General features: G+C 62.6%; 1 protein-coding gene across 1 annotated transcript in view; it reads right to left on the bottom strand.

The window, feature by feature from the left end:
- Window positions 1-13,716, bottom strand: part of RALGDS (ral guanine nucleotide dissociation stimulator) — a 42,841-nt gene extending 29,125 nt beyond the window's left edge. Inside the window, exon 1 of the mRNA XM_044264588.1 lies at window positions 13,627-13,716. Within this exon, the coding sequence (XP_044120523.1) occupies window positions 13,627-13,644 (18 nt within the window). The 5' untranslated portion in view covers window positions 13,645-13,716. The remainder of the gene's footprint in view (window positions 1-13,626) is intronic.

The following is a 13,716-nucleotide window of genomic DNA, read 5'->3' as shown; positions in this document are numbered from 1 at the left end:
CACCAGTGTTCAGAGCCTGAATCCCCAGACCCAGAGGTCTCAGGGCAAAGACAGAGGCCGAGAGGCACGGTGGCTTCCTTACCCTGCTAGGACCCTGGCCGGGTGGATGTCCTGCTCCTGGCTGCCAGGGTGCCACGGGGGCTGGGAGCAAAGAGGGTGGTGCAGGGGCTCCGGAGCCTGCCTGGAGGCACATCAGGTCCCCTGCCTACCGCGGGGGTGCTGGAGCCCACCATGCCGCCCCCACACGGAGCCCTGCCAGCACTCGCTCTGCCTTTCTGAGTTTCACATCCTCTTCCGGTGGCTTTGTGGGGTGCAGGGGACCCGGCGGAGAGGGCCGCTCCGAGCCCAACCAGGTTCCTGTCCCCGCCCAGCCCTGCCTTCCCATGGGACCTGCAGGTTCCTCTTCTCTCCGAGCCTCAGTTTCCTGAACTGTTATGGATGTGGGGGTGGCCGGGAGAGATGCGCAGGCTTTTCAAACACAAACTCTTCCCCACCCTGGCTTCACGGTCTCTCTTGACCTGGAATTCTCATCACTGGGCTCCAGAGGATATTTCTTATAGAGAACAAAGAATCTCTGTGAGCACAAGTTAGGAATCCCTGGGGACATGGGCATCCTGGGATTGGGGGGCTGGGTGGGCATCAGAGAAACTGAGCTGAAGGTTCCTGGTGGAACGTGTCCCCCCCATGCCACCCTTGTGCCTACAGCCCAAGACCGGCTCCCCACGCAGTAAAATCCCTCCAACAGCTTCTGTCCCGCTGCCCGCAAGAGAATCCCAAGTCCTCCCTGCCCCCCCCCGCAGCCACTGTGGCCTCCTGCACATGGTGACGCTTAACTCTGACCTGGGAGACATAGCAGAGGCAACCGGGCTCTGAATCAGCCCACCCTGAGCCCCTGGGCCACTGACTTAGCATTTCATACTGACTCAGTTTCCTCATCTGTAAAATCGGCCCAAGGGTGCCAGGGGATTCGGCAATATGCATTCTGATCACTCCCACGGTCAAGAGCCTGCTCAGGCGCCGGCACGTAATGAACACTCAACAGATGTTGCTGGCTCCGTCTCCCAGAGCGAGCGCCAAACAGCAATGTGGGGCCCGTGCAGGGCTAGCGTGAGCCCCACCGCTGGATCCCAGTGGAGATCTCAGAAATGCTCACTGTCTCCCAGCAGCAAACAGAGGCCAGGGTGCAGCCGGGCTGGAGGCTCCAAGGAGGGAGACGGCCCCGGGGCGCAGAGGCTGTCCCCTAGCTGTGGGACCTCGGGCATCACTTGACGCAGCCTGCCTGCCCTGTGGGTACCGGCAAGCTCACCCGTGCCTCTGGGGGCTCCAGAGGAAATGAGGGGTGGGAGGGCCTTTTCTGAGGCTTGACCTCCTCAACGCAAGGTGAGCCCCTGAGCCTGGTGCTGTGGACGGGGTCAGTGGACAGGGAAGTGCTTCTAGCTGGGCGAATGTGCCCGGGGGTGTGGGAGAGGCCCTTAGAGGAAGCGTGTGTCCAGGGTGGGAACCAACAGGGAACCGGGCTGCCCCTTAGGTGTATCTGTTGGGTGTTTCCTGGGGACCGGGCCCCTGGCGAGGGACCATCGCTCTTTCCATCGCTCCTGAGTGTCAAACAAGGCTCTCTGTGCCCTTGTCCAGAGATCCCCCAGCCGTCCACACCGGGTACCCTGACCTGCCCCCACCCCAGGCTCCCAACACCGATCATTCTGGCCTTAGGACCCAGTCTCGATCGAGTCCTTCAGGAGCCAGGCCGCCAGGGCAGAGCTCACTGGGCCGGGCTGACGGGGAAGGCCCAGGCAGCCGCTGCGGGAGACCAGCTGTCAGCTAGAGGCGGGGAGAGCAGGAGCCCTGAGGAGGCGGGGCAAGGGAGGGGTGGGGCGGGGCGGGGCGCGTCCACCCCTCCTCCCAGCCAAGAGGGGGAGAGCAGAGGCGCCTTTGTTCCCTGCCAGTCTGGTGTCACCACATGGTGCCCCGCGTCACTGTCACTGCCTGGAACCAAAGACCAGCCCCGGAGCGGAGCGCCAGGGCTCTGGGGGCTGGGGACAGGCGGGGGCACTTCCCCCGTACTCCCACCACATTGCCACCTACTGGGGCTGCCTCCCCCTCCCAGCACACACAAGCTTCTCCTGTGCAGCCACTGTGCAGCCGCTGGACATGGAGGAACACTCGCACCATCCCTGAGACGCTTGTCCCGGGACCCCAGGTCTTGGGACCTGCCCACGGTCCTAGGCCCTGCCCGCCGTACCAGATGGCTCTAAGAAAATGCACCTGGGCAGCCACACACAAGCCCAGACGTAGCGAAACCCCACTCCTGAACCCACATGCGTGTACAGACGTGCCAACGCTCCTCGCCACCCAGACCCAAGCCCTCCGGCGGGGGACAGATTCCTGGGTGGGCTGCTGCATTCCACATCTGGGGGAACCCTCTGCGGGCTCCGGGGGACAGGCCCTGGTGGGTACAAAGCACGTTGTTTATAAACACTAGTGGCTGTCGCTAGGAGCTGTGACTCAGAGCCAGAGCAGTGACTCTTCTCTAAGCTGTTTACCCGGCACAGCTTCCTGTCCAGGAAGCAGATAGGAGAGGCCTGCCTGGCTTCGGCTCCTCTTTCCGGCAGCCTCCTGACCCAACTCAGGGTCCCGCCAGGGGCGTGGGGCAGCCCAGCTCCCCGCCCCCTCATCTCTAGGGACCTGCGGCCACTGCCATTCAGGCTCTGCTGGGTCAGGTGACGCCGCAGCCTTGCATGCGAGAGACAAGCCCCTACAGCCGGGAAAGGGCTTAGAACTGGGGTGCACCTACTCTGGCTCTCCCCCCCTTCAGCTGTGAGAGAGGCCCAGGACCCAGGGCCCTGTAAACACCGCCGCCTGCAGCCAAAGGCGAAGTTTCCCTGTCAAGGGAACAGACGATGGTTTCCCTGTCAAGATGGGCATGGGGGCAGGCCCCAAGGGGCAGGGAGCTGTCCTCGCTGGCTTAGACGCCTTGGAGGCACACACACACAGCTCCTGTCGCCCCCTCGGCCCCCACGAGCCCAGCCTGGCCCTGTCTCTGGGGTTCCCTGACGGGGGCAAAGCACTCTTCCACAAAGCATCTGTCAAACAGATACAGCGTCAGCAATCACCTCAAGATCTAGGCCCAGAGAGGGCAAACCACTAGCCCAAGGAGGCACAGGGGGTCTATTCCAAGGCCAGGTGCGCGCCTTGTCCTGTCTGGCCCCGAAGGCAGCTCAATTTCCTCTGCTCTGGACCGGGTTCAAGGTCACACGTGGATCTGCTCCAGGCAGCACAGGCTGGCTTGGGGCTGCTGGGTCCCTGTCGGCGGCGGGGGAGAGGTCTGCCCTCCAGTATGACACCCAGCTTGGGATTCTGATTCTGATGTTCCCTGTCATCCCGCCCAATCCCTGCCCCCCCGCAACGCAGTGTCTAAGCTGGAATCGATGACCGCCCCTCCCCCTAATATTTCTACCATTCACTGATGTGCCCGCGTGGATATAATTTAAGAGTCACGACGTGAGAGGCCAGGACCGGAGCTCAGGGGGTGGGCTCAGGGACAGGAGCCTGGAGACGCAGCAAACTCACCCCAAGTCACACGGCAGCCTGGCTTGGAGGCTGGGCTCTCAGCCGCTCCTGGCTCTATACAGTAAGAGGTGAGCGAGATCCTAGCCTCCCGGTGCCCTTCTGTGGGCACTGCTTATAAAAGGGCCTGGCCCTACTCCAGGCAGAACAGTAACCCAGCGGTAGGTTGGTGGGCTGCTCCCTGATTCAACGGCTGCCCAGGGCTCCCCTGTGCTGGCCGCCTGCCTGCCGGCCCTTTTTACCAGCCCACTGAGTCACACGGGTTGCCAAGAGGCTGAGGCTCCGCGAATCAAGGCCCTGCCCCAGCTGTTCCCGCAGGCTCCATGCCCGGCAGGCTCCGGCACTGCCAAGGGCACCACTGAGCCAGCGAGGACAGCTCCCTGCCCCTTGGGGCCTGCCCCCATGCCCATCTTGACAGGGAAACCATCGTCTGACTTTAAGGCCTCCCACTGGCTGACCCTTGTCTTGGCCTCCACACGGGGATGGCCTCCATCCCAAAAGTTTGAAGTACTGGATGGAAGCACTTAGGATAGGGCCCCACATGACCCCGAAGCAGCCTGGGACACTGAGTCAGGGACAACCAATCCTTCAGAAAATGCACTAGGAAATCCTCTCAGCAAATTCAAACTGCTGTAAAAGTCTCTGAACAACTTCAGTTCACCCCAGGCCCCTGAGGACCAGCAATGGTGTGTGGCATCCCCATCGCAGACCAGAGCAGCCCTAGGCTACAACTCCAGCACTCAGCCCACACGGGCACCCTGAGCCCCTGCTAGGCGTCAGGCCGGGGGCCGGTGCCAGCGATATCCCAGGGAACAAAACGGGTCAAAATCACCTTCTGGTCTGGGGGCATAAGAAGCAAAATGCGCGTCAGAAGGTGAATACTTTGGAGCAGAAAACACAGAATAGGGTGAGAGGGCTTGAGCCTGCTGCGTCCTTTGGTGGACGTGGGTGGGGGAGCTAGAAAGTGCCACGTGGAGGAAGGCTCCAGAAGGGGATTAAAAAAACAGTTCACAGACTAGCATCCCCCATAGTGGGCCGTAAGCTCCCTGGGGGCAACACTGTCCCGCTCCCCCCTCACATCCCAGGGCCAGAACGATGCTGGGCCCGAGACGCATTCCCGCAGCCGCTCACGGGTAAGCGGGTGACTTTGCTGCTCCTGCACGTGCTGCCGTCATAGGAGTGGAAGGAGCACTGGTGGTCTAAGTGTGTTTTCGGTTCTTCTCTCTTTTTAAGAACCGGAAGGGGTATGACCTCTTTGAGAGCAGGCAGGGACCCACAACAGGGCCAGGCACACAGCGGGCCCTCAACAAATCCCCGGGACGCACCAGCAGGCTCGACGGTCCACACAGTTCCTCCAGTTTCAAAGTCCCCAGATTGGAAAATACCCAGATTTGGGGCTCACGCGCGTTGCTCATGGGGAGATCCTCCGAGAAGCTTCCTGGAGGAGGCAGCAAGGCTGGAGAGGAGCCCGAGGGATGGCAAGGAGGAAGGGCATGGGAAGGGCATGCCTCTCTGCCAACCTGCCATGCGAGTGCTTTCCAGAGAGCGAGGCTGGAAGCAGAGGCTGGAGGCGAGCCAGGCTTTCTGGGAAGCAGGAGCCAGGAGGTTCCCAGAAGCCAGCCCGCCGTGGGAGGACGGCAGGGTGGGGAGGCAGGCGGCTCAGCTCTGCTTCAGCCTGGGCTTTTTGCTTCTTTGGAAATTCCTGGCACAACAGGAGCGCTTGGGGAATGGGTCTCCGCTCATCGGGTAAGTAGAGGTGGCACGGCCGTGGGGTCTGGCCCAGACTAAGCGGCCGGTCCACGCAGCATGGGCAGGGCGGGCTGAGGAGGGGAGGGTGGTGGGGGGAGCTGAGCCCACAGTCAGGCCCCTGTGCCTAGCAGGGCCTGGTCACTTGGGGTTTCAGGGCCGGGGAGTTGGGACAAATGGGCCCTTGTGGTGAGGAGGCTGCCCGCTGCGCTAGAGACACCGTGTGCCCCGTGCCGTCACCCACCCGCTGCCTGCACGTGGGGGCCCAGGGCCTGGGAAGCAGGGCTCTGCTTTCAGAGGGGGACCTCCAGAGCTGCCCTAGGCTCTGGAAGGGATCTGGAGCTCCAGCTGGCGGCCAGGAGGCAGCCGGGCTGGGCCTGCTTCCCTCTTTCCCACAGTCTTCCGGCAAGGAAGTTTCCCGGAGGAGTGGGAGGCGGGGAGGGGGGTGATCAGGGCCTTGGGGCTGAGTGACAGTTTCAGAGACACAGCCTTTGTCCCCCTCCTGCCCCCCACTGACCCTCGGTCAAGACCACGACTTTGCCCCTTCCCTGCTTTCTCCTCCTTGGCAAGGTCCCTGGGCCTCTCCTGTCCGCCTCCACATGCTCCTACGTGGGAGACGTCCACGAGATGCCCCTTGTGCTGGGGACCCTCCAAGGGCGATACAGGTCTCCTGGCCGCCATCAGGCCACCCAACCCAGCGAGCTGTGTACACTTATTAACCCCTTTCCCACCCGAGAAACCCAATAACAGGCGAGTGGACGGTGGCAGGAACACGCGGGTCTCCTCGTGGTCACAACCTGGGCCCCGTCCTTTGGAAAAGCAAGGCACAGACACACGCACACACAGGCATTGGCGTGCCCCACGTGCGTGTGCTGCCTCTCCCCCACCCCGTAATCAGTCATGCGTTTCCACTCGCCCCACACGAGTCCCCCTACACACAGGCGCGCTCCGCTGCCACTAGGCTTGTCACGCCCACTGTTGGCACACAGGAGGACACACGTGGCCACAGAGTCACTCCAGTGCACGCGGTCCCCTGGAGGCATGGAGAGGCGTCCGTGTGCAGGTGCAGGACTGTGCACGGTACCCCGGAGCCTCGGACGTACCCCCACACCCCACACGTCTGCCTGAACACGGTGGCCAGACCTGGGAACGTGCTCCCTCAGGGCCTGCCCCACGCCTGCTTCTGGCAGGGCCGGCGAGAAGGGAAGGAGGACACGTGTGCTTTGTGCAAGGATCTCCTGGCCCCATGTGGCTGTGTAGAAAACTCCCTGAGATCCTGAGGAAATACAGTCCTCTGCTGCAGGGTGGGGGCCGGCGGGGGATGCGGCCAGCTCAGCCTTTCTGCACTGGGCGCTGCCTGCCTCCCCTGCCCCTCGCCTTGCTCTGCCGCCCGCAGCTGTCACCTACCTGTCTGGCCACCCAGCGCCTCAGGCCAGGTGGACGACCTCACCCTTCTACTTCAGCCCTGAACAACCAGAGGTCCAAAGGGCACCCCAGGGTATCTTCCTGGGCAGCACACCCTAGAACTCTGGCCCCAGGGGGGAAGGTGATCCGGGTGGAGATCGCCTTCAGGCAGCGCCTGGCCATCTACGCAGCTTCTCCAGGGGGCTGTTGCCTCACCTAGAAAACCATGTGGATTCGACTCAAGGCCAGCCCCCTGCTCCCAGGGGCAGTCAACACCGCCTGTCTTCACAGCTGGTGGGCCACACCAGCATCTGCCTTCCTCGAGGGGGAAGAGACATTTCCTGCCACCTGCGGAGGGCTTGCGCTGCGGACGGTACCGGGGGCTTCCGGAGCATTTCACACACCTGGGCATCCCTGAGTCCACAGGGGAGTTGAGGGAACCACCGGTCTGGGATCCTGAGAGTCCAAGCCTGCGCTCCCACTCAGCCTTCCCAGACCTCTCTCTCTCCCTCTAGACCTCCTGCATGCTGAGAGCTATGGACAGAGACCTTCAAGGCCGGACTCTGCCCTCCCCGGCCCAGCTGGGTGCAGTGGGCGGCAGTTCAGGTAGTGGCGGTTCCCAGGGCTTAAACATCCTGGTCCCGCCCTCCCGGGTTTGAGGGCGGTTACAGGCAGAGGACCGCAGGGGACAAAGGAAGGCCTGCACGCCACAGGATCCCAACGTGATGGGTGGGTTTCTGGACTCAGAACTCAGAAGCCACGACCACAGCCTCCCCAGCCCAGCAGCGCACACACAGGTCAGGTGGGCACACGGGAACCCCAGGCGGCATGCAGAGAAGATACCGCCCAGGTTGGGTTCCTGATCCCAACCCAGAAAGAGGGAAGAACCCGGGTGCTCTCCAGTCCCAAGGGGATCCCCACCCCCTCAGGTCCGGCAGGCGGGGGATCCCGCTCCCACATTCTATCGTCCGCCACCATGCGGCCCTTCCCCGTCCCCTCTCCCCAGCCGCAAGCCCCTCTGAGGCTCACCTCGTCCGCCCGCAGGCTGGGCGGGACCACCAGCATGAACGCGGGCAGGGGCTGCACCCTGCCCGGAGCCGAGGACAGGAGCGCACCGCCTGCCATCAGAGCCCGGCCCGGGGCCATTGTCTGCACCGCCCTCGCCCCGCCCCTCCTCCTGCCGCGCACGAGTGAGGGGTGGCTGGCCAGAGTGGGCAGAGACGCGCCGCGGGAGCGATGGAAGCCAGCCCCGCCGCCCCAGATCCAACGTGCGGGCCAGGCACAGGGCAGAGGATGCCACCCAAGGCCTGAGGTGGGCACGTCCCCTCCCCTTTGGACAGAGGGGGCCTGGGAGGCTCAGAGGGCGGGGTCATGGCCCCAGCCCACAGAGCGAAGGAATGGTCAAGGTCAGACTAGAATCCTGGTTCCCTGAGGGCACTGGGGAACCCCTGAGATCACCAACGAGACCACGAATCACTGCCCTTCCCAGAGTGAACACCTGAGGGTACCTGGGCCTCACCCCCTTCCCAGCTCCAAAATCCACCCCCTAGGGCAGTCTAAACCCCAAAGCCCCTCTCTCCTTCATTCCAAGGCAAGGCAGGGGGTTCCAGGGCCTTGCTCCCTCCCTGTGGACACAATCCAGTCTACGTGCTCACTGCTAGGGACGGGGTCAGCGCCCATAAGTGAGAGTGGGCCCTAACAAAGCCCACAAGGCTGGGGTTCCTTCTTCTCCACTTTGCTCACAGTGGGAGGAAAAGCAAGGCTCGGGGGGTTCAGCGCCCATTCAAGGACACTCGGTAATAAGCATTGCACTGGGATACAGACACAGGTGTCCACCTCCGAGCCAATGGCCTTAACCGTGAGGCCACCTGCCTCCCCCAGGCACCCAGGTGTGAAGCAGGCCAATGGAGAAGCAAGCTCAGAGGCCAGTCTGGTCCAGACCACCTCAAAGCCCCAGTAGGTGACATGATTTATATATAGCCCAGTGTTCATGCACCGAATGGTGAACACACAGGCATGGGGGAAGATGGGGCCACAGATGGGGAAACTGAGGTTGGCGACACGCCAAGGTCGACAGAGCTAGTCAGCCTCAGCTGGCCCGGACAGAACTGGAATCCCCTACTGTGGGGCTCTAACCGCTCCACCCTCCCTGGACCCCAAGCCCGGCTCCTTCCCCGGGCTCAGCCCGCCCATCTACTGTGTCCTCTGACCCTACATTTTCTGACATCAGGCCACCACCGACTGGGCTCAGGTATCCAGGAAGTAGCTTCTGTTGCTAGGGGGACAGCATGACAGAAGGTGGCTGACTGGCAGGGTGGAGTCAGGGGGAGGGAGAAGCAGACTGGGGTTTCCCTCAGGAAGGATCTAGGGCAGGGGCTGCGGGTGACCGTGGATCAGACCCTACAGCTAGGGTCTCTACTGAGGCCACTGGAAAGCCCCAGTCCTGAGCCTTCCTGCCTGCAAGTGTTTGGGGGGCCCGCGGTTGCCAGGCAACGGTTTCCAGGTTGCCATGGGAACTCTCCCTCCTTCTGGGGCTTGTCATTTTTCGGGGGATGCCCTCTCTTCTCCACCTCCTCACTCTGGCTCGGCTGCCCTGGGAGGAGACGTCTAGGTTCCAGAAGCTCATCCCCAACCCCACGGAGATGCACCCAGCAGCGACCCTAAGCGAAGATTCGGAGGATCAAAACCTCAGAACTGAGAAAAACGCAGAGCGCAGAGCCCAAAGCCTTCATTAGAGTGGGGTGGGGGGTGGGGGGTGGGAGGCTAAAGGGGCTCATTAACTCTGTTTATGTCTCCACGCCCACTGTTAACCATCACCTCGGGCCTGTCCAGCCCTGACATGGGAAGTTCATTGCAATCACAAGGAATGTGGTGCCAGCCCCTCGGCCCAGCCCCCACCCCCCCGGGCTTGTCTGCACACCAGAACATGTTTCCACCGGCCCTGCCGCGACCGTTCACCATCCAGCGCCTTAGTTTCCCCTTCTGTATATGCAGACGGCAGTGCTACTCATGTTGCGGACTCAGTGCGACACCGTAGCCCAAGGCCAGGCTCAGGGAAGGCGCCAGAGGCCCGCTGCCCACAGCACCTGCAGACGTGGGGGAGGGTCTGGGAGTTACTGTGCAGGGCACAGCCCCGTGGCTGGCATGCTGCTGATGGCCAAATGGCGACCGACCCCAGGTCCCCAGCCGTTTTCCTAGGACCTACTCTCTGTCCTACACCCCCCATTCCTGTATTTCGTCGCCGTGGTCTTGTCTTCTCCGCCAAGGCGATCCCTGCAGAGGCTCTTGGTTAGTATCCCTGTGAGAATTAGTCAGTGACCCACTGTCAAGGGCTAGCGGCCTCAGCCTTGTGGGACCCGGGAGTGCCCAGGGGCTACAGTAAGAAACTGCCCCACTTCTGGGGCCAGTAACACACTGGGCACTTTGCTTCATTTCCCTGATGCCCCTAGAAGCCCCAACTGTCCCGTGGGGAGCCCGGGGCCCCTCTCCTCAGCCCAAGGCGGCCCTCTCCAGTTTGTAGGAGGATGGGGCAGAACCCCACCAGGTGAGCGGGGATGGGGGGATCAGGCAGCTGCTGCCATCCCTTGGGCAAGGTCTCTGGATGGCTGGCTTCCAAGTGCCGCCATCAGACACAGCCGCCCTGGCCGGCAGGAACCGGTGAGCTGCCAGGAAACCACAGAGGGTAACCAGAGCTGCCCTGCGAAGAGCCCCTGAAAACGGCTGAGAGGGGACAGCTTGGCTTGCGGGTGAAGAAGGAAACGCCGACTCCCCACCCGCGGGAGCCTGGCCCTGCTAGGTTCCCGGGCCTCCCCTCTGGGGCACCGCCAAGTCACTACCGTGTGGCCCCACCTTATTTGACTTCCTCTGCGGTGTGTGTCACCCCTGAAATGACGATGCTGCTGTTGTGTTTACAGCTGAGTGTTGTCTCCTCCTCGCAACTGGAAGGTGAGACCTTTGTCTACCGGGCAGTGCTCGGAGCTGGGCTGGGGAAGCGGCAAAGGGGGGGTCACAGCGCCACCTGCTGTTCCTGATGGCACACCACAGCCCGGCGCCGGGGGCCTCTGCCCCGGAGGGGTACCGGCGAGTTCCCCACACCCCAACTGCTCTCCCCAGCCCCCAGCGTACCTGGGTGCCTAGTCTTCAGGGTGAGAATCACTCCAGTGCTCCTACTGTGGGTTGAACTGTGTCCCCAGAAAGCGAACCCAGCACCCGTGAATAAGCCTCACTTGGAAACGGTGTCTTCCTGCGTCACCGGGTTAGGATGGGCCTCACCCAGGGACAGGTGTCCTTACAAAAAGGGGAAAACTGGACACACACACGCAGAGGAGGCTATGTGAAGACCGAGGCAGGGTTTGGAGCAACGCACCTGTGAGTCCAGAAATGCTGTGGGGGGTTGGCACCACTGGAAGTTGGAAGATGTAGCTCTAGAAGCTACATCTAGAAGCTCTAGAAGCTCTCCCAGAGCTTCTAGACAGAGCATAGAACTCCTGACACCTGATTTGGGACTTTCTGCCTTCAGAACCGACAGAGAATAAATTTCTTTTGAGCCAAAGTCGTACCAATTTGTAGTACCTTGTTATGGCAGCAACAAAAACGGATTACACCCTCTCCCCCAGCACGAACCCGACCTCGGCCACCCTGCCCAAGTGCAGCCAAGCCAGCGTTCCCGGCCCCAGGAAACTGATGGCGACTCAGCAGGTCACCTAGGGCAGTGAGAACAGAGCGCGTGAGAGGGCCTGATAGAGTCAGGCCCCGATTACATCCTCATCTTCAGGCTCCCCACCTTGAATCCAACCTGACCACAGGACGTCCCCCTGGAATATCTCTCTGCACCACACACTGCCCAGATGATTCCCGCCAACACCCACGAACGGTCCTGGAGACGGAGCCCGCCCCAGTCGGGCCTGAGCGGGGACTGCAGCCCTGGCCTCTGGGGGACCAGGAGGCAGGGGCTCCTCGGCGAGCTGAGTCGGGATTCTGGCTCTCGGAGGGTGAGCAGGTGCCTGGGAGGCCCGTGGGTCCCACGGCACAGCCAGCCAGGAGGCCCCCCCTGCAGGCTGGGGTTGGCCCCGGCCCCTCCCTCCAGAGCGCTGTCCAGCTCTCTCCCAGCTCCTCTTGGCCAAACCCTCTGTGCCCCCGAGGCTCTACAGCTTGACCCTCCCCCGCAGCACACTGCTCGCAGACGCAGGACTGCTCCTCCCATCCTGCTCCCAACATCACGCTCACCCTGGAGGCTGTGAGACCCCCGCCAGGGGCTCCTGCCTGCCCCCCTCCCCCCTGCCTCACGTCCCTGCAGGCCCCGCCCCTCCCTTTCACCTGGATTTGCTCTGGCGCTTTGGTCCGTCCCCCCTCTGGGCTGGGACCTCCTGGAGCACAGGGTCCCTCCTGGGGACCTTCCAGCCTCCCCACCCCCAGGCCTCGCACAGCCCCTGCTAGGGTGAGTGTGAGGGGCACGGTAGCTGAGTGCGTCCACGAGAGGGTGTCGGAGCCCCTCCTGCCTCTGAGCAGCTCACGTGGTGGACGTGGAGGCTCCTAACCCGAGGAGCCTGTTGGGGGAGATGCAGGGGACGCCCAGCATGACCCCTGGGTGTCCCCTCCCTGCTCTGGTGGCTTCCCTGAGCACAGTGGGCACAGCCTGACCCCTGGTGGTCAGCACCAGCATGGCAGCCCCAGTAGGAAAACCAGAAAACAACACACACACCTTTGTTTGGGTGTAGTCAAGGCAGCGGCTCTCCCTGCCCCTAGAGGGTAAAGGAGCAGGACCTGGGGGCTCTGGGGGTGATGTGAGGAGCTTCAGAAGCCTCCCCTGTCCCTCATTTTTCTCTTCAGTCCTCGATATCCGTGCATTCCTAAGGCCTCCTCACCCTGGGTAGGGTACTGACTCTGGAACCCTTTCCAAATGGGGCTCCTCAGGCTGCAGAAAGGAGGGTCTTGACCTTGGTATCCAGACTAGTGGTCAGTGCTCTGCCACGTTCTGCCTCCCCAGGTCCTCATCCCCACAGGCCGCCCAAGCTCCCCCTGTCCTCTCTTCTGAAGGACCTCAAGGAAGTACAAAGCACTTTCCCAGGATTGTGAGCACAAAGTGTCCGTGATGGAGATTCAAAGCCAACAGACCCTTCTACAAGCCTGTGGGACCCTAGGGACACCCTGTCCCGACAGCCCAAAGGACAGAAGAGTAAGCTGAGACCTTTTGTGTTGTAGCCCCTCCAACTGGGGGGAGGGGGTGTCTCTTCATAGTCCAGGTGCCCAAAGTGGTATACCCAGCACCCCAGAGCCTGTCCTCTCCAGGTGTCCTGGGGGAAGTGCCCAGCCCGGGTAGCCCCCTGAGCACCTCTCGGACCCCCTGGCCACCAGTCTGACAGGGCTCTCCTCCCCATGTATGAGTCCTGGGCATGCTCCCAGGAGACTGGATGTCCCTGCCCCATGGCTGCCTCCAATCCCTTTCTTCTTTCTCCCCTTGTCACCTCTCCAGAGTCCACTCCTCCTCTGACCCCATCTCATGGCCCCCATCTGTGAAGTCCATGTGTGTATGTACCTGGGGGCGCATGGGGATGCTCAGAGGAAACGGCTGCAGATGCGAGGGGGTGAACGGGGTCCCCCAGGATCTTAGGGGCTCTCATTCCCATTGGAAACCCCATGGGAGTGTTGAGCACCAGCCTGGGAGGCCAGAACCTTCCCTTCTTTTCCGGACTCCCCTCACCTCACTCGCCCCGGGCCAGTCCCCAGCTCTCCTGATCTCAGTTTCCCAGTTGTACCAGGAGGGGTTGGACGCGGAACTGCGTAAGCGCGCGCTCAGCGTGGACCCGGCGCCGTGCTCCGTCCTCGCGGGTTGGGGTGTGGGCCGGGGACATGCGGTCCTCCCTCCACCCCCGCGGGCTGGGAGGGCGGCCAGGGCCGAGCCGGGGCACTCACCTGGCAATCTACCATCATCCTCAGCCCTGGCAGCGCATCGCCAGCCCCAGGGCGGGGCCCGGGGCTCGCAGAAGCCGCTCGCCTCGGCCC

This window comes from Neovison vison, chromosome 9 (assembly GCF_020171115.1).
Source record: "Neovison vison isolate M4711 chromosome 9, ASM_NN_V1, whole genome shotgun sequence".
NCBI classification, from domain to species: Eukaryota; Metazoa; Chordata; class Mammalia; order Carnivora; family Mustelidae; genus Neogale; species Neogale vison.
Note: the sequence above shows the minus strand (reverse complement) of the source record. Positions and strands in the feature narration are given on the sequence as shown.